Consider the following 19862-nt stretch of genomic DNA (forward strand, 5'->3'; position numbering starts at 1 on the left):
CGTTGATGAAATTCTAACCCTAAATCCAGTCACTCCCACTATCTTTCAGTTGCTGATTGCTTCAATGAGCCTTAAAGTAATCCCCCTCCGCCATGGTGGCATTTGACAACAAGCGATACTAACATGGGGTATGAGGAGACCGTCGACGATGACGCCACCACCATTGTTGACACTGGCGTTGAGGATATTTGATGTCGATGCAGTTGAGAGGCACCTTATGTTTGAGGATGAATGAGCTTTCCAACTAAATTTTGTATGACTTTTTAATGGTCTTGATGAGATTGATTAGGATCAACGACGGCGGGATTAGCCCATTATTTTGCTCTTTTTACTAAAAAATGTCATTTTCAATCAACAACTTCAAGAAAAATATAGGATTTGAAATTACAAATGTTTCCTGAATAATGGAATTAGATTTGAAATTACAAATATCAAATGATAGAATTGAAATCTGGAATTTGAACTTAATAATTTTAATCCAAACGCAACCTAATGGCCTGTTTGGATGGAGGGTAGAGAGGGGGAGTGGAAGAGAATTTTAATTTTAATCTTGTTTGGGAGTTTCATTTAAGAGGGTATAAGAGAGGAATGAGAAGGGAATTTGAGCCAAAATCTTATACCTCAAATTGGGGTGTAATGAAAGGGAAAGGAAGGAAGGGGAAAATTTCCCCTTTCCTTCCCTTCCCTAAGTCATCTCCCAAACACACTGTAAAAGAACTACAAAAACCAAAGAGACATACATCCAATAGGAATATTATTGTCTGTTTGGTTCGTTTCCTAGATATAGGGAAATGCATTTCTATGTACAAAAACACAAGTTTTAAGTTTTCCAAACTTTTCCAAGAAATAGATTGTTTCGCTTTGGTTCGCACAAAATAAATTGTGAGAAACTAACTGTTGGTCTTCTTGTTTTGATGATGTTTAACAAACAATTTACCACTAATGTTGTTTGTCTAGTATCTGCGTTTTCCTATATATTGTAGACAAACAACGTAGTTGGAGGATGGATGGAATAGAGCTTCAACGATCATATCCAATGGAGGTTGGCGGAATAGTGGAGTGAAGCCTTGCAATTCAAAGTTAAAGATCAAGTGCAAGCTTCATCCGTATGTGTACCAAGTTGCGCTACAATGAAGATCAAGATCAAGCTTGGGTAATCTAGTTTAGATTTTATATTATGTGTGTTAAGTACCTTAAGCTTAATATCATATACACACACGTATTTGGTTTCTATGTATATATATAGTTATATATATACATGCATGGTTTTGAGTTTTCATGCTTTGGACACACTTGCAAAATACATGGGTTTTCACAAATAGAAATTCAATTTATGAAATTTTTTTTCTAACATGTTTATTTTCATGTTTACAAACATTTTGCAAAGTTTCATCAAGTTTGGAATTGATTTGTTATGTTTAATGGAATTTACAAAATCATGTTTTTGTTCGTGCACATGTTCGTGCATGTTTTACAAAACAGATGAGTTTTCATAAATGGGAAGTGGTATTTAAGAAATTCTTTCTTTGACATGTTTATCTACATGTTTAGAAACTTTCCTCAAAATTTTACTATTTTTGGAGTTAATTTACTGTGCCCAATTGATTTTACAAAATCATGTATGTCAGCAGATTTTCAGAAACTGTATATCTGTGTTCAAACATTTATTTCTCTCAAGACCGAAGTTACTGTAGCAGCTGACCGTTACACAGTAACGACTAGTTGCTGATTTGTGTTTTTTAATGGTTTTTTTGGGGTTTTTGGGGTTGGTTTCTTCAAGCCTATATATACCCCTTTGCCATAACTATTTTCTATCATCTAAGAGAGTTTTTAACCAAGTTTAAAAGAGTTTTAACAAGGGTTTTAGTTTTGGTTTAAGTGTGTTTAAGAAGCTTTTAAGCATTTGGAAGTTTGAGTTTGAGAAATCAATTTCACAAGAGCTTGAGGAGATCATCTATTGGTTTTTGGGCATCCAACTATTCTCCTTCTACCTCTTGATCTATTGAGAAGTTTTCTAACTCTTTTCTCTAGCAATTTTATTATTGATTTTTATATTCTTATTATTGCTAGTTTGCTATTTGAGTTAGATTTGATTTTATCTCATTGTTACACACACCCACTTGAGCTAATTGTATTTACATTCATAATATATTTTGGGTTGGTGAGAGTTATAACAATTGAGTGTGAGCTTTCATTGTGTTCTCATCCATAGTAGAGAACAAACATTTATTGTATTGAGCCTTATTGTGAGATTCACTTTGTAATACACTTGTACACCGAGAGAAGTGTGTGGCGAGAGTCGGGGATCGTCCCAAGAGGAGTGGCGTCGGTTGACGAACCTAGGGAGAGGTTGTAACCGAGCACTTGAGGGAGACACGTCTAGTTCAACACTTGAGAGGGTGTAGAGTGGGATTGCAAGAGTGGTGATTGTAAAGTTTTCGGTTAGCTAAAAAACCGAGAGTGAGGTGTAAACGTTATTCGGGTGAACGTAGAAAACCCGGTTGTGATAGTGGATTTCTCCCTGAGAGTGGGGAGCGGAGACGTAGGACGGAAGGTCCGAACTCCGTGATCATATTGTGTGTTTGCATTGTTTATTTTGCACTATCACATTTGTAGTTTAATTATATCACCTTTGTGTTAGTTTATATATCACATTTGTAGTTTAATTATATCACCTTTGTGTTAGTTTATATATCCTTGCACATACATTGCCTATATCTTTTTGATTAGGATATATCTTGTTGTTCATATTGCTTATCCTAGTTTATATATATTGTTGTATTTCATACTTGCTAGGATATCTTGTTAATTAATTTTAATTGGCATATAATCGGGTTAGATTAGCATAAGACCCTAATCACCCCCCTCTAGGGTCTAACACTAATGTATTTTTTTTTTGTGTTTGGTTCGCATGAAAATAAAAGAAAAACTTTTGTTGATATGACATTTCCTACTTTTCTTGTGTTTGGTTGGTTTTGAAGTTTCTAGTGAAAAGTGTTTATGGTCACCATGGTAAGATTACCCTCACTATATTATATAATAACATTTGTGCTCGTTATATGATGTAATCTTAATCACATAAAAGTTCGAATATAATATGAACAAATAATAATATCCCAAATGAATTATAAATTTCTGTTTGTATTAATGAAATCATACGAAACCTGAAATTAACAAGAATCAATTGCTATGTATTACGTACTTGATTTGACTTGAAATATACATGTTTCAGATTGAAAAAATCACATGAATCCTGTACTAACCTGATTATTCATAAATTTATGTAGTTAAGTTGCATGAATTATCCTAAAAAACTGCTGAAACCTATAAAAACATATAAACAACCTGAATAGCCATAAATATGTATATAACATAGCAAATAGCCATAAATATGTATGTAACAATCTGAAACCTATAAAAACTTGTAATATTATGAATTGTTACAATCCTTTATACGAGATTTTATCTGCATACAAAGTTTCTAAATTAGCTATGAGCATCTATACAAGACCGATATAACTTTTGGAAGTGGTATCCTTAAAGGTATCTCTAGACCTTCATGCCATTTGAGGTCTTCACCACTCGACCAGGTAGCATGATCATGGTATGATGTGCTCTCTCCTCTCTCTTGGAGCACCTGACGCATAAAATAGATGATAACACAGAGATCAATAATATTATGATAGAGAACTAATATCATAAAGACGTCTAATTTGTCTAATTTGTTGATAGTTTAGAAGCATGAATAGTAAGCATGAATTTTCAATTTTTCTCCATACCAAGTGGTTATATTGGAGCCTAAAGGTATTGTTTAAGATGAACAAATTTTTTGAGCAAAGCATGATAGAACCAGAAAAAGAAATAAACGTGAAACAATAATGCTAATTACCATATAATTGAAGTAAAAGAAATAAACGTGAAACAAGAATTTTAATTAACATATGATTGAAGTAAAATGTATTATATAGAAAAAAAACTAACACTTACAAGACAACGGCCGTAGAGGACAAAGTCTACAGCTACTGCAGGGCATGGTAGACCAGCAATAAGTTGTTAAATAAATCAGTCATATGTATATGCGAATTATGACTGTGGCTCAGAACTTGTTCAATATCATCATTGTTAGCCATCCAGTGCAATATCAACAGATATTGCAGGTTGCTAATCTCAGATAAATTAGAAAGCAAAATAGCCTAATTTGAACACCCGTAAACAATATCAAAATAATCAAATCCAGCCGAACGCAACCTGGATCATAACATAACAAGATTGTGCTTGAAAATCACATGCGTTGTTAAAAGGTACACAAATAGTAAGGACATAACAGAATAAACATGATTGTGAATGCAGATACATGTGCATGAACACAAACAACCCAAAATAAGTGCCTGCACACAAATCTCACGAACCAACCAACAACACTACCAGCCAACAACAACATCAAGTACCCACCAGGCAACAACAACACCAGACAAAAACAACATGAAGTACCAAGAAACAACACCATCAGCCAACAACAACATCTGATGTACCAACCAGCCAACAACATTAAGAAACAAGCAGGCTCACAACCAGCCAACAACACCAACAAACAACAACAACATCAAGTACCCATCAGGAGAAAGCCAATGGGGGATGAAGACGGAAAGGGACACCAGCTGCATCAAGGTCGTTAACTCTGCCGCCAAACCAATCCATGGCATTGCAAAGGGCGTGAAGCTACAAATAGGAGGATGGAAAGGGAAAAGGTAGTTCTAGTTCCTTTCCCCAGATTGTTAAAAAACAAAAATTGTTTTTTTCTCCTTTTTCTTTATTTTCTGATCTCGATGATGAGATCGTATTTTAGATCTTCTCCAATGTTTCAGACAGAAGGGAAATAAAATCTTTATTTGAATACCGTCTGTTAACCAATTTTGGGGAAATTCTATTTCTGATAATTGAACTTCTCTCCCCCTTCACACCTCGGAACACATTGTTCTTATAGAGAGAAACGTGCTTTCACATCCCGAAACGAAATGGCTGAGGAGAGATTCCTTTTTGAGGGTACTCTCGGGAATAGATCTAGTGGAGACGGGGTGGGGCCTGTAGCTCAGAGGATTAGAGCACGTGGCTACGAACCACGGTGAGGCAACAACACCACCAGCCAACAACAACTTGAAGTAACAGGCAACACCACCACCAATCAACAACAACATCAAGTACCAACCAGCCAACAACATCAAGAAACAAGCAGGCTCACAACCAGCCAACAACACCAACAGTCAACAACAAACCCATGTACTCACTAGGCATCAACACCACCAGCCAACAACAACTTCAAGTACCAGGCAACAACCCCACCAGCCAACAACAATATCACGTACCAACCAGCCAACAACATCAGCATACAAGCAGGCTCACAACCAGCCAACAACACCAGCATACAAGCAGGCTCACAAACCGCATTCTAATATAATTTACGCAACTATCACTACAACCATTATAAATTCGCTCTATGTACTCAGTTCTACCTCTCTCTTGTCTTTTTTTCCCTTAATCGGACCACTACGAATTGATTTACGTCTAGCTTGCATTCTCCTTATGACAGTAATTATTATAATTAAAACGGATAGGGCAACACCTTGTACCATATTAATGACACTTTGTTCATCAGAACAATCACCATCATTTTATCCATCTATGATACAAAAAATCATTATCTAGTTAGAAACTAAGTCGAATTCTAACAAAATCAGAAAGAAATACAAATTACAAAATACTAACATGAATTACTACAATATCTAAGTAACAAATATTACAGCGACATAATTAGCATTTAAAAATCTCAAATATATGAATTTTTAGCTCCTAAATTGAAAAAACTAATTAAGAACATGCTACAGTAACTTTTAAAACTATATAATAATCATATAATTAAAAATTTTAATCTTTTTGTCTTCTGGTGGAAGGTCTATGCACAAATTTGGTTTCTTAGCTATAAAATCCACTTTTTCATTCTAAGTTCATCGCTTCTATCAATCTGGTATCTCTTTTTTTCAAGATTTGTATAGACCATAAAGTTTTTTGACGAATATTCTACCCTAAAGCTTTAATAATTTGTTAAATGGTACAAGAGTAGTTAATTTTGGATGATGTGATTACTATACAAGAGCTATAGTTGAAAAAAGAGATTAAAGGATGAATGACAAAGGTAGCAGATCAAAAAAATTCATTAGTATGTGTTAATGTTAGAGAAACTTTACAAGAAGTTAGAAATATCCGCATGTACAATAGTTATGTTTGGAGAAACATTATAATTTAGTCCAAAACTCATATTGGGAATTAGCATAAACTAATTTTAGAAACTAATTCTAAATTAACAAACGTTAAATTTGTAACCATTATTGGGACAAAACTTATTCTAAAATTACAAGTTTATAGGAAATTTCAGTCATAAATAATCAAAGCGAACCATTACTCATATTTAAAAAAAACATCAATCATAACTTCTTTCAAAGTAATGCTTCAACTAACAAGAAGTAAAATTACAATATTTATCAGTCACAAAAGGTTAATTTCACAAATAAATAATTAAATAAGTACTACAAACATTTCACAAAAAACCAACGTGGAAATAAACTAATTTTCAATCACTCTGTGTGTGAAAAAACCGACAACCATAAAGTAATTTTTCTCAAAATCCTAAATATTACTTCGGCTGAAAACAATGTCTTAGCAGATCTTAAAATTGGCATAAACTAACTTTCCACTAACATGTTCAGATCTGTTAAAACAATTTTTACTCAAAACTAACTTTTTTAAGAACAAGCATAAACTAATTTTTCTGAAAATCCTAAAATTTACCCCGGGTAAAAAAAATTTTACCAGATCTTAAATTTGGCATAAACTACTTCTTCTCAAACATGTTCAGATCTGATGTGAAATTTGTTTTGTTCTAAAGTCTTAAAAATGAAACTTAACTCAAATCTCAGATCTGAATAGGGTACCAATTTCACCAGAAAATTGATCTAAATTAAACTAATAATCCAAAAAATAAAAAAAAAATCACTTTTCACCTTGGTTTTGGAAGCAACAGCGTCGACAAAGATCAGATCTAATAAATTGGTGACACAAGATCAAAACTCACTCCCCTAATTTCTTCGATTACAGGGGCAAAGAAGAGAGCGGTAGTTTATGGCGGGAGGAGAGAGATAACTATTAGCTCAAGAAGGAAATCGACGACGAAGCCAGAAATCCGATGTGGCAAAGTTTTCGTCGATTTCACTCGGATGGGGAGGGAATCGGGGTCGAAGAAAAAAACCTAGGTGGCGGCGATTTTTCGCTTCGTTTCCCTCTTCAGCCCTAGTGAAACAAAGCTGGTAAAGAAATAGCGTGGAAATGAAAAGTCTGAGGTGGAAGGGAAAAAACTGATGTGGAGGGGTTTAAAAATTTTTTCACAGGCCTTAAATGCGAACCAAACAGCCCCTTAAGAGCTTAGTTCATTTCTAGTTATTATGCACCGAACATTTTAAATCTCAAAGACCGAAACCGAGTTAGGTTGCATTCCCTATGCTGGAAACGCACTAGCTCCACAGCCATTTTCCATGGTGCACTATGAAAGAAAGTGAAAAATAATTAGCAGAAAGAAGGCAGTGAAGGGTATAATTCTCTCACGATTTAACAAAAAAGATGGTGAATAGAAATGCATTCAATAATTTGTGCAATTCGTTGTCATGACCACATCATACAATATACAGCTACAATTACTGAGATTATTGACTATTCTATATTATTATTGAGTTATTATAAAATGGATCATTTTAATATCGCACGAATTTATTGACCGCTAATTGCAGAGTAACAAGTACTCTAATGGTGCTACTTATAAATGTTTAAACGTTTGGACAGGATTAGGGTATATATTCATGTGGAGCACACATTAGAAAGTTTATCATGCTAGTTAAGGCAAGTTTGCACATCTTAGCATAAAATTCCACAACAATTGACTTCCATGAGATTAGGATTCTTCGGAAATTTGTGCACCACATAACCCTAATAGCATACAATTATCAGTCTGGCTCATTGTTTCCAACTTCTAGACTATCGTGATCTTGAATATTGTAGAAGATGTTAATACATCTTTCAGAATTATGACATACCCTCTTGCTTATCCATATTCTTTCAGAATTTTGCACCAATTAACAGAAAGGTTGTCTTCAGGTTAACTCTACTAAAATAAAACATACTAATGTCGGTGTTTTAAATGTCGGTCGCCATGTCAGACATGGTGACCGACATTGCAGGTACGAGGCTCAGCTGATATGACATCTTGTATTACAATGTGTTTGATGTTTTGTGGGTGAAATGTGATTTGCTTCAAGACATATGAGACATGTCAGATGAAATTGCAGCCACAAAATGTTGGGCAATTTGTTTTTTTTAATTAAGTTAACAGCTTAGGTTTTTAACTTAAAAATCATATCTGAATTTAAATTGATCTGGGGGTTTAAGATCAAAACCCAAAACTGAACTTAAGTTGAATGCTCTAACTTAAGTTTGGGTTTGCATTTTGATCTCAAAAACCAAACTCGATGGGGATGTAAGCTTAGGGACTGTTTGGTTCATTTCCAAAAAAATTATGGAAATGGAATCTCACACAAGAAATGGAATCTAAATTTTTTTAGGATATCTAAGAGTAGGTTATCCAAAACTCATGTTTGTTTCATTTTACACAAATTAGGAAAGCATATCTAAAAATGAGTTTTTTTGTGTTTGTTTCAAAACCATGGAAAGAACCCAAAAAAGTTTGATTTAAACATACATGTGGTAGAGTTACCACCCATTAGAAGACAAATACACCAAATATGCGTTGAAGGCAACAGCTACATAAACGGCTAGTAGGAGTTGCAATAGAGCCTATAAATATTTCAGCAGCATACTAACATAAGTTAGTTCATTTCAGTAATTTTTTAAGCAAGAATATCCTGGAGTAGAAAACAGAGCAACCTTGCTACTACAGTGAAGATGGAGCTGAAATGTGATAGCAAACAAGCAATTGACCCATATGAAGTGAAGTGCAAATGTAAGCTTCCGACACCCTTGAAGCTATGTGCAAATGGAAAAATAAAGGGAGACATTATTGGGGTTGTGCTAAGTTCCCAAATAAAGAATGTAACTTCTTTCAGTGGGCTCACAAAGAGGGTGATTGCAGAAATAGAAATCAAGTATCACAAAATGAAGACATTCTTGAAGATAAAAAGTTAGTGAAAATCAAAAGATTGAAGAGAGAATTGAAATCAGTAGAGCATCAACTAATCATTTAGAAAATGAGTGTATTGTTTTTAGTCATAATTTATGTACTCATCATTATCTTTAAAAACATGCCGTGTAGTTGCAAAATGTATTGAGATATGAAAGGAAATTTTCATGATTGTTAAACAATGGAGTATAAGGCTCAGATTAAAGTCATATTATCAGTATAAGATGTCTCGCCTAAATATTTTAATTCCATTATAGATTGCCTACACATAATGGTTGCCTCATCTAAAAATTACATGAGCAATTTAGATTGCATTCTCATTATGGTATGCCTTATCTAAATAATAAAATTGCAATATAGGGTGCATTAACAAAAATGACCAATTATTATTGCGTAATGCAAAAATCCCAAATTAACTTATGAAAATCATTATAACTTGTCCACAAATGAGGAACCAAAATTTGAGAGAATGATCATACCAATAGACACTAGTTTAGTTCTCAGATGAGGAACCAAAGTTTGAAATATAGCCATACCAATACACACCAAAGTCTGTAGATTGCTATCTTTATAACTTGTCCATAGATCATAGCATCATGTCTCATGAGAATAGATGTGAAAAAAATAGCATGCATTTGTACGCTAATAACTTGCACATGATAAAGACCAATCATATTGCTAAGCCTGATCATAAACAGAGCATGAAAAAAGCAAACAAGGAGCTTAAAACTACTTAGAGTCTGAACTGAAATAGATAATATATCATAAACAGAGCATAAGTAGGCAAGATACGTTGAGCTAAAACTGCTCAGAAGCTGAAACTGAAGCAAATATTGAGCTAAAACTTCTCATAAGCAATGTTGAAACTGAAGCAAACAATGAGATGAAAAAACCTTATAATTTGAACTGAAACTAAAGTAAACATTGAGCTGAAACTGCTCATAATCTAAGCTAAAATGCTCATTATCTTAGCTGAAACTGGAGCAGAAACTAAAGCAAATTATTGAGCTAAAACTAATCATAATATGACCTAAAAATGCTTATAATCTCAGCTAAAACTGGAGCTAAAACTGAAGTTAAACTGAAGCAAACAGAGAGCACAACCTGAACATAACCAGAGAGCAAACGAAGTATTGTCTCATAACCTGATCATAAGCTGTTCATAACCTTTTGCATAAGCTGATCATAAGCAAACAGAGAGCACGCCATTATACTTATCATAAGCTGTTCATAACCTGATCATAAGCATAGTTTTACAAAATTACATAGCAGTTGCATCATGAAAATAAAGGCAACGTATTGTCAATCTTCTTTGTCAAATCCATTTTCCTGGATAACCTTCTCTATGAAAAGTTTTTGCACATTATTTGATTTGATAACGAACCTCCTAGATTCTGATTCATTATCATACAAAAAATCAAGAACTTTATCCAGTATTGTCTCAGAGAAATTAGTCTCATGTGCTAATAAAGCCTTGGCAATGCTCTCACTCCAATGTAAAATATGTTGGTTTTGAATTGAATAGGACATGGACTCGATGAGATCACGCAATGCTCTCACTCCAATGTAAAATATGTTGGTTTTGAATTGAATAGGACATGGACTCGATGAGATCACGCATTAGTGAATCATCATCTTTACCCTTGTTGGTTTTGAATTGAATAGGACATGGACTCGATGAGATCACGCATTAGTGAATCATCATCTTTACCCTTGTCACTCTTCTTTTTTGATTGAGATTTGACATTGGATGTAGAAGTTACCCGCTAGATGACTTATTTTGAGACTGAATGTTAATCTTTTCTACACTTGGTATCTCAGTCTTAAAATGTGTGTTGGGGGACTCATCATTATCATTTTCACAAAGATTTATTGGTTCCTCAGAAAATTCAAGAGGCCGACTAGAATTAAGTTTCTTACACATATCTTTGGCCAAATTTCCCCTTGCTTGGTCATCACCAACAATCGCACACAAATCATCATAGTGAGTGAGAGGCGTGTTCAAGTACTCCTTCAACTTTGAGCTATTACACTCATTGTCATGTATAGTAAATTAATGTAAGAAAAAAAATCAAGCTAAATATAGTTGTATAGAAATAATGCAAGATAAATATTCAAAATATTAATCAATACCTTTGTCCACATATCAAATGAATCTGGATCCATGGTCACAATTTTTGTCTTTGGATCATATTGGACACCACTCATGTTCATGACAATTCGCATATCAAAAAACTTAGTCTTCAAGCTCTTCATATGGTTCATCACATTTTCTTTACTGAATTCAAATCCACATTGCTTGTTGACCTCTTCAGCAGCCACCTTGTATGCATGCATTTTAAAGTTCTTATCAACCTTGAGACCATCTCTTCCCAACTGAGCAAGAATAGAGATTAGAACATCATCATGCCTTGCATTCCAATACATGTTAGGTGTACCCCTAGTATTTGGAGCCTTGTTCATAATTGTTGATGGAATTCTTCTTTTAGCAATTACTTTTTCTTCTTTTTAATTAGTGAGATTGCCTCGACATCAACTTCAATATCTTTCTTCAATGAAAGACTCTCTCCAGAGTGGGTACCACTGTTATGCGGGCTAGGGGTTGCATAGATAATTGGGTGGCTATTAAGCATATTCGTATATGACATAGGTTGTTGAGTCATATATGGAAAATTGTTGTCATAATGAGAGTAAGATGGATAAGGAAGGAGAGGAGCAGAGTAGGGTGCATGAGGGAATGACATGAAGTTCATGTTCAAGTTTGAAGGAGGAATTCTACGGTTTTTAGGGGAAGGAGTAGCTTCACACTCATTACTTTTATCAACATCAACAAAATCAACCATACTTTGAAGAATAAAGCTCCTGTTACACCAAAATCACATAATGAAAATATAAAATCAAACAAACATTGTGAAACTTAAGAAATACAATAAGTCCAAAGATCAAACTTAAGAAATGCAATAAGTCTAGAGATACTAATGTCAATTACAAGCCAATTTTGGTTGTGTCTCCACCATGATACTTATTATAATACTCTACCCACATAGCACTTGCAATTTCGTCCCTCTTCTCTTTCCATTCATTCCTTGAATCTCTTTCTTCTCTTTGTGTCATATTTTGAGTAAAGTCGACAACATTGTCATCTTCACCCTCATCTTGAATCTCTTTCTTCTCTTTGTGTCATATTTTGAGTAAAGTCGACAACATTGTCATCTTCACCCTCATTAGCTATTTCTCCATCATCATCATCAAATATTTTGAGTAAAGTCGACAACATTGTCATCTTCACCCTCATTAGCTATTTCTCCATCATCATCATCAATAGTAATGTCCTCATTCAATAAGTCATCGTCAGGATCGACTATAGCAATATAGTTATGAAGTATAGTACAAGTCAAAGCTATATCAACTTGGGTTGGAAAAGGATAATGTGGCTTTACAGTGAGGATTTTGAAACGATTCTTCAATAATCCAAAGGTTGATTCAATTTTAGACCTTAGTGATGATTGCCTTAAATTGAATAACTCACTTCTGTTATTTATTGGCGTACCCATGTGCTCATTTAAATGGTAACGTACACCACGATAAGGGGAAATGAAGCCAGGCATGGTTGTGTACCCCGCATCACACAAATAATATTTGCCTATAATTATAAACAACACATTATAGTAAATAGATATATTTTTATAAATTATAATTGAATATTCATTTTAGTGATTAATGATTAATTATCATCGTAGACTCTCAGCCCATGAGGTTGAAGTCTTGAAAGCGCATCTTGTAGTACTCTATAATCATTTGCAGATCCCTCTCATCCAGCTAGAACGTACGAAAATAACTTATTTGGAGTGCATGCGGCTAGAACATTTTGAGTTACACCTTTACGGCCTCTAAAGCGGGCAACAAGTCTAGCGGGAAGCATGACGTCAATGTGGGCTCCATCTATCATGCCAATACAATCCTATATAATGTATGAAAATTACTATTTTTCATAGAATAACAAAGTTCATTTGTTCAATGCGTGTTATGTGAATGAGCTCATTATCTTGAAATAAGGATAGTACAAAGGATTGTTTGCAATCTCTAGCGCCAATTCCTTTGATGTTTGCTTCAGGAACTACCCCCTTATACGACCAACTGCTTCTAGGCATTTGTTAAAATATCTAGAAATTGTTTCTCCTGGTCTTATGAAATGTGATCTAACTATTCTATTTTTTGTTTTATGTCCTAATATATTAAGGAACATGATCAATTGTTCTTCTACTTTAACATCATGTGAATCATGTAATAGGCCTGTAACTCTCATTATTCTAACAATATTTTCAAATGCATGCAGCCTCATTCTAGCATAATCTCAACATCTTTGACTATAGCCAAAAAATACACGGTATATGTGGGCATTTCTAGACTCTATCTTTTGTTTTTTCCCCTTCCTATGGTGATAAGTGATAGATTTTCTTCTAGAATGCATTATCATTACACATTTCAACACAATCACGATGGCAGACATAGTAGCATTACTCATATCCTTATTAACGTTTCCTCATCAATATCATCCATTTATAATGATTGAAAAATACATTCTTAAACATATGCAAATGCTTAAACTCAAAGCAATTTCTAAAACTTAGCTGTTATAAAGTTTAGTCAAATTATCTAAGTAAATCAATATATGTTATTATCAATCACGATATCATATTGCACATGAAATCATAGTGTACCAATATTTTGAGTTAGCCGCCTATGTATATACAAAAGTCATCAAGTAAAGATACATATGTAAAAAAGTAAATAAAAAATAAAAATTAAAGATGGTCTGACCATAGAACAAAAAGGAGTCAGTACGTAACTATCAATCATAGATAATAAGACAAAGCTTTGATTCATTCAATTATACTGTTTCATAAACAATAATAAAATAAAATGAAGGAAAGCAGATGATATTGAAGTGTAAATTGTTAGTTGGAAGCATTGGATAAACTAGTCCTATTGTAAAAGCTTTCCACAGGACACGTAACTTGTTTTGAAGATTTGTGATGATTTTAATGATACACATTGCAGCTTAAAACACAAAGCAAATCAAGATCTTCAAAATTTACCAAGATCACGGTATAGAATTTCTTTCAAGAGGAACATAGATTGTATATTTTTCATCAATTCTATATACTTACTCCATGTACAATACTATGAAATCACACAAAGTGAAAGTACTCAAGGAAACAAAAGAAACACTTTATCAAGTCACGATTGAAACAATCCTCAACCAAAAAAATTAGAAAGTAGAGAAAGGTTATACATTTGCTTTGTTAAGGAGCAGATCCGAAGGCCCAGAGGTGAAATTTTATAGTAAGAAACCCTAATCAAGAAATCAAGCCTTCAGATCTAAAGAAGAGAACATAAAGGAAGTCCCGACTATACCTAACTCAGAGAAGGTTGCCTCTAAGAACAATGACGGCATGTATCATGAAAACCCCCAAAATCAAAATATCCACTTCTTTATAAACCCCAAAAAATCATAAATTTCTTCTTGAAATCAATAGCTAGAGTTCGTATAAGAGGAAGGGACCACTTTACACCTTTTTTATGGCCGATTTGAGCAGATTTACCTCCAAGTTTTTGATAAAACGGCGGGAAGTGGAGGAGAGAAATGGAAAGGAGGATGGAAGGAGAAGATAGACGGTGAGTGTAATGGGAATGAGATTCCAACTTTTATCACGTGAAGAGAAAAGAGGAGAGAGGAAACGCTGAGCTGGACAACCTGTCAGAAATTTTAGCTCATTTCCGAGCTAAAAGAGAGGATTTGGGCTATAAAAAAGTTTTTGTTTTCTCTTTTTTAGAAATTTTTTCTTTAAAAAAATAAAACAAATCCAAGTTTTGGAATCCTATAATGGCCCAAAGTTTACTTTTTGTTCCAAAAAAAACTAGTTTCCTAAAATTTTGGCCCAAACAAACAGCCACTTAGAAGAAATTCAAAGAAGGTATGAGTTCTCTTCTAGGGCAAAAACATGGGCTTCCACTTCTCTCTCTCTCTCTCTCTCTCTCTCTCTCTCATACTGGGATTTTGACAAAATTTTTGACAAGATCTTTTGTCTAAAGGGGATCTCGACAAAGGGAATCAACTTAGATAGCCAAAGCTAGGGTTTTGACTTTTGAGGAAGCTAGGGTTTTGAGGTATGTAATCATTATCTCTCTTTTGCTCACTACTACTACTATTACTTCTTCTTCTTCTTCTCCTTCTCTCTCTCTCTCTCACCTCTTCGTTTCCTATTCATCTTTGATTTTTGTGCAAATGGGGTTTGTCCTGAACGGAGCTTCAATCTAAGCCATTGTCATCTTTGTTTCTTGACAAAATGAGCTAGTCAATGTCTTTATTTTCCTTGTCAAACACACTACACAAAGTCGAGCTCTATATCAATATATTTTTAGGTGTCAATTAAAATGAAAACAATGATCAATTAGGGCTTTTTGAGCATTTTGTTAAAAAATTATAATTTGTTTATTGGTGAAAACAATTTCTTTGGATAAATTTTTCATGTCTTTCATATTTTAGTTGGGTTATTTAAATGCATGATTCATAATTATTTGATTTTTCATTGTAAGATTTCATGTTTGTGTGATGCCCCTGGTTTCACACAAGATTGCAGTCCAAGGTGAACCCAAGAATGTCAAACCTACAATGCACCCAACACTGTGTAATAACATGTTTTACCATCACAGTAATATCTCTCTAATGGAATCAAATAAAAACAGTGCAGGTACAAGCAGATATAGGAAAGGTAAGAATATAAGGGACACCATAAGAAGAAGAGATATCATAATAACTAAAATCATATTCCAATAGTATTAATAACAAGTCTCAACTAAAGAAAAAGATATACGTCCAATAAACCGAAATAAGAGTAAATAATCTCAAATACAAGAGTCAACTGAAAAGTACTTAGGCTCTCAGCCTTTAAAATGAAATACAAGTCTATAAATCAACTAAACAACTACTAGTCCAATGTGGAGTATAAGGTGACTATTAAGAAATGACGACGACTATACAAAAACTCTGTCAACCTATGGCTCTTCAGAACTCTGACCTGCTGCCTGAAAAGAGGAAAAAATCAATAGCGTCAGAGCACTAGCAAGATCATCTCCATCCGCCCCAAGGGCAAGGGCTACTGTAGAGCCCCGTAAATTTATTAATGAATATATTGAGTTATTAGTGGTAAACTATTCTTTTGAGATGAATAACCATATATATATGTTAAATAAATGTGATAAATAGTGTTTGGGAGCCTAGCAAGAATTTCTATGTTAGAGAAATCAAGGGGATTGATCAGCATGTGATAGAAGGCATAGCAGGCAGTTGTTCTGCTGTGCGGTCGACCGCGATGTGCGCGGCGGTCGACCGCACAGCAGTCGGGCACACAGGAGACTTTTCTCCTGCTGTGCGGTCGACCGCGCAAGGCGCGGCGGTCGACCGCACAGCAGGCAGAGAGTTTTTCTGTGTTGAGTCTTAATGGGTTTCGGGTCGGGGTCGGGTCGGGTTGTGGGGTTAGTATATATACTATCATACCCTAAAGAGCCCCATTTTCTCATCTGAAATCAGAACCCTAGCCCCCCCTCTCCCCCTCAAACCCTAGTTCTCACTTCTTGGTGATTTGGGAGAAGCCTTGAAGGGATTTCCAGCGAACTCTTGGTGGATTCAGCGTGGGGGGCCATCTTCCTTCAGATCTAGGGCGTTGTTTTCATCAGATAAGGTTTGGGATTTTTGATAATGAGGTTTTAACCATTTAAACTTGTTGTTTATTGCCATGGTTCACTATTTAAATGTTAAAGTAGAGTGAGTATAGAAATCCCCAAATTTTTGAATGAGTTCGGTAGCTGACAGAACCCAGAACAGGGTTCTGTCCGCCCTGCGGTCGATCGCATCGGGATAAGCGGTCGACCGTCGCGAAATTTTTCCAGCAGAAACGTTTCTGCCCTTTCAGCGGTCGATCGGCGTGATCTCTGTGGTCGACCGCCGCTCAGTTTTGAGCCTAGTGACTTTCGACTCTGCGAGCGGTCGACCGGAGTGATCTCTGCGGTCGACCGCCTTGCAGTTTCATCTGCATGTTGATATTTTTCTTTTGCTGTTCTTTTCGTGTGCTTAAGAGTTCATCTCTTATGCCTCGCACTAGATTGTGATGTTAGTAACTTACCGATACATGGGAATTGAATGATACGAATTTAGACCCGCACATTGAAACACGTGCACAGTTGGGACATGTATATGTATTTCCACATATGCTAGTGAGAATTTCACTTCTTCGTTCATAGTCCACGTGTTGAGCATGCATTATTATTGATCCATGTGTTGGATACTTGTCATCTTGGTCCATGTGTTGGACATGCATTTTATTTCAGTCCATGTGTTGGACCTGCACCCCTTTTAGTCCATGTGTTGGACATTTTTGCTAAACCTTGAGCATGGTACACATTTGAGTTTGGGACACGACATTTTTGATACCGATAAGACATGATAGCTACCTAGGCTGAGTATGACGCTTATGCAGAACACGGCATGGTATTTATGTAGGTCAGTACAAGGTACTGTATTTATGTTCTGAGATGGGTTGTATTTCCTTGTTACTTATTTCTGTTCACGTATTAGACTCCGGGTTTGGTACTTAGGTACTTTCAATTTGGGATATAAGGTATATACATGAGGGTTTCCTTGTCTGGATTATTTCGCTCGACGTACCTATGCCCGTGTTGAAACTTCCTAAGTACTAAAACCTATTGTTATTTTTAGGATAATTGAGTTTTATATATATGTATTTCGTGATAATTGTATTTCCTTATACAACGAGCCCTCTCCCTTGGGGTTGGTTGTGATGTTGCTCGCTAGCGCTTTGACGCTCGTTGTCCCTCCCCCTTTCAGGTCACGAGCCAGGAGCCCGGAGAGTCGCAGGTTGATGGCGACACACTTTAGTGTTCGACTATCTATTCTAGCTATGCTTTATTTTGGAGCTCCACTATAGACTTTGTTTAGACATTTGAGGACTTTATTCTAGATGTTGTAAAGGCTGTGTGCCTTATTTCCTTTATTCAGACTTGTTGTATTTGAGATGTATTAAGAACTCCAATTTGTTCATTTCAGACATTGACTTTATATTCCTGTATGTTGGATGATGAAATACTATTTGATCTTTATCGTTTCATCAGTTATCTCTTGTAGTATCTCTTACTTGCTTTTGTGGACTGCAGTCTTGTGTGAACCCAGGGGCGTCACAGTTGGTATCAGAGCTCTAGTTCCAGTATCCTTAGGATCATCCTGTGTCGAGTCGTGGAGCTAGGATAGAGTTTCCTAGGATTCATGTATAGAGTCCGTAAGGATTTCCTAGTATGAGTGAGGACGATATATGCGTATATCTCAAAATTTGAGAAATTTTTTTTATAACAACTATTTTTGTATAAGTTTAAAGTATTGGTGCAATACTATATGTTGTGAAAATCTTATTGTGATACGCTATTTATAGAAGTCTATGTTGACTCATAAACTCTTATTCTCTTATGATCAGAGAGATGGCAGGACGTGGTAGACCTCGTACCAGGAGAGCCGCCCAGGTGGAGTCACAACAGACTCCATCAGAGCAGCAGCCAGCTCAGTCCGAGCCTCAGCAGGTACCACCAGAGCCGCAGCAGGCTCCTCAGTACTTGGTGGATCTTATGGCTCCTCTCATTGCCAGGATGACGGCCATTGAGGACTTGGTGACAACGCACCACGGACACCACCACCACTGGTAGCTCAGCAGCAGGGGATACCTACCGTTCCTGTCAGAGAAAGATCCCCAGAAGTCACGCCTGCAGCCATTCCCCTAGCAGTTCCAGACAGGACCACCGAGCAGGAGACTTGGCTCCGTATGGTTGAGAGGTACCAGAAGATGAGGGCACCCGAGTTCCAGGGATCACCAGACCCTCTTGCAGCCCATAAGTGGAAGGAGGATGTGGGCAACATTCTTGACATACTCAGTGTGGGCTCAGTTCAGAAACAGAGATTGGCATCCTACAGTCTGAAGGGTGATGCCGGGAGATGGTACCGACTGCAGTTTACTCCAGAGCAGAGGATGACTCTCACGTGGGAGGACTTCATATATTTCTTCAATGGACAGTACATTTCTTCTGCAGCACGGACCGGGAAGGAGTTCGAGTTGTCCCAGTTGACTCAGGGGGATATGACCGTGGCAGATTTTGAGAGCAAGTTCATGGAGTTACTACATTTCACGAGTATGTGGCAGACAGGAGAGCGTCAGGCTCAGATGTTCTTAGCAGGGCTTCGCCCAAATCTCCGTCGGTACCTCGTGTCGAGGAGATTTTATTCAGTCAGGGAGGTAGCTGAGGCTGCCACTTCTCAGGAGATTGAGACTTCTATGTTCCAGAAGGACAAGGAAGGGAAGGCCAAGACAGGACAGGGCAGTGACAAGGGCAAGAACAAGAGAGGCTTTTCTGGACATCAGCAGCAGCATCAGGGCCCTTATAAAAGGGGACCCCAGCAGGATCAGAGGGCATTTCAGCAGCGCAAGTTCCAGGGATCTTGTTATAACTGTCGCAAGGTCGGGCATAAGGCATCAAAGTCGCACCAGCAGGAGCCCAGCAG

The 19862-nt window shown here is 36.1% G+C and overlaps 1 protein-coding gene across 1 annotated transcript; it reads right to left on the reverse strand.

Annotated features, from left to right (window-relative positions):
* Positions 12487 to 12846, reverse strand: LOC109821499. Its single transcript, XM_020387683.1, has one exon. The coding sequence runs from the start codon at positions 12844 to 12846 to the stop codon at positions 12487 to 12489; it is 360 nt and encodes a 119-aa protein (XP_020243272.1).

This window comes from Asparagus officinalis, chromosome 8 (assembly GCF_001876935.1).
Source record: "Asparagus officinalis chromosome 8, Aspof.V1, whole genome shotgun sequence".
Taxonomy (NCBI): Eukaryota; Viridiplantae; Streptophyta; class Magnoliopsida; order Asparagales; family Asparagaceae; genus Asparagus; species Asparagus officinalis.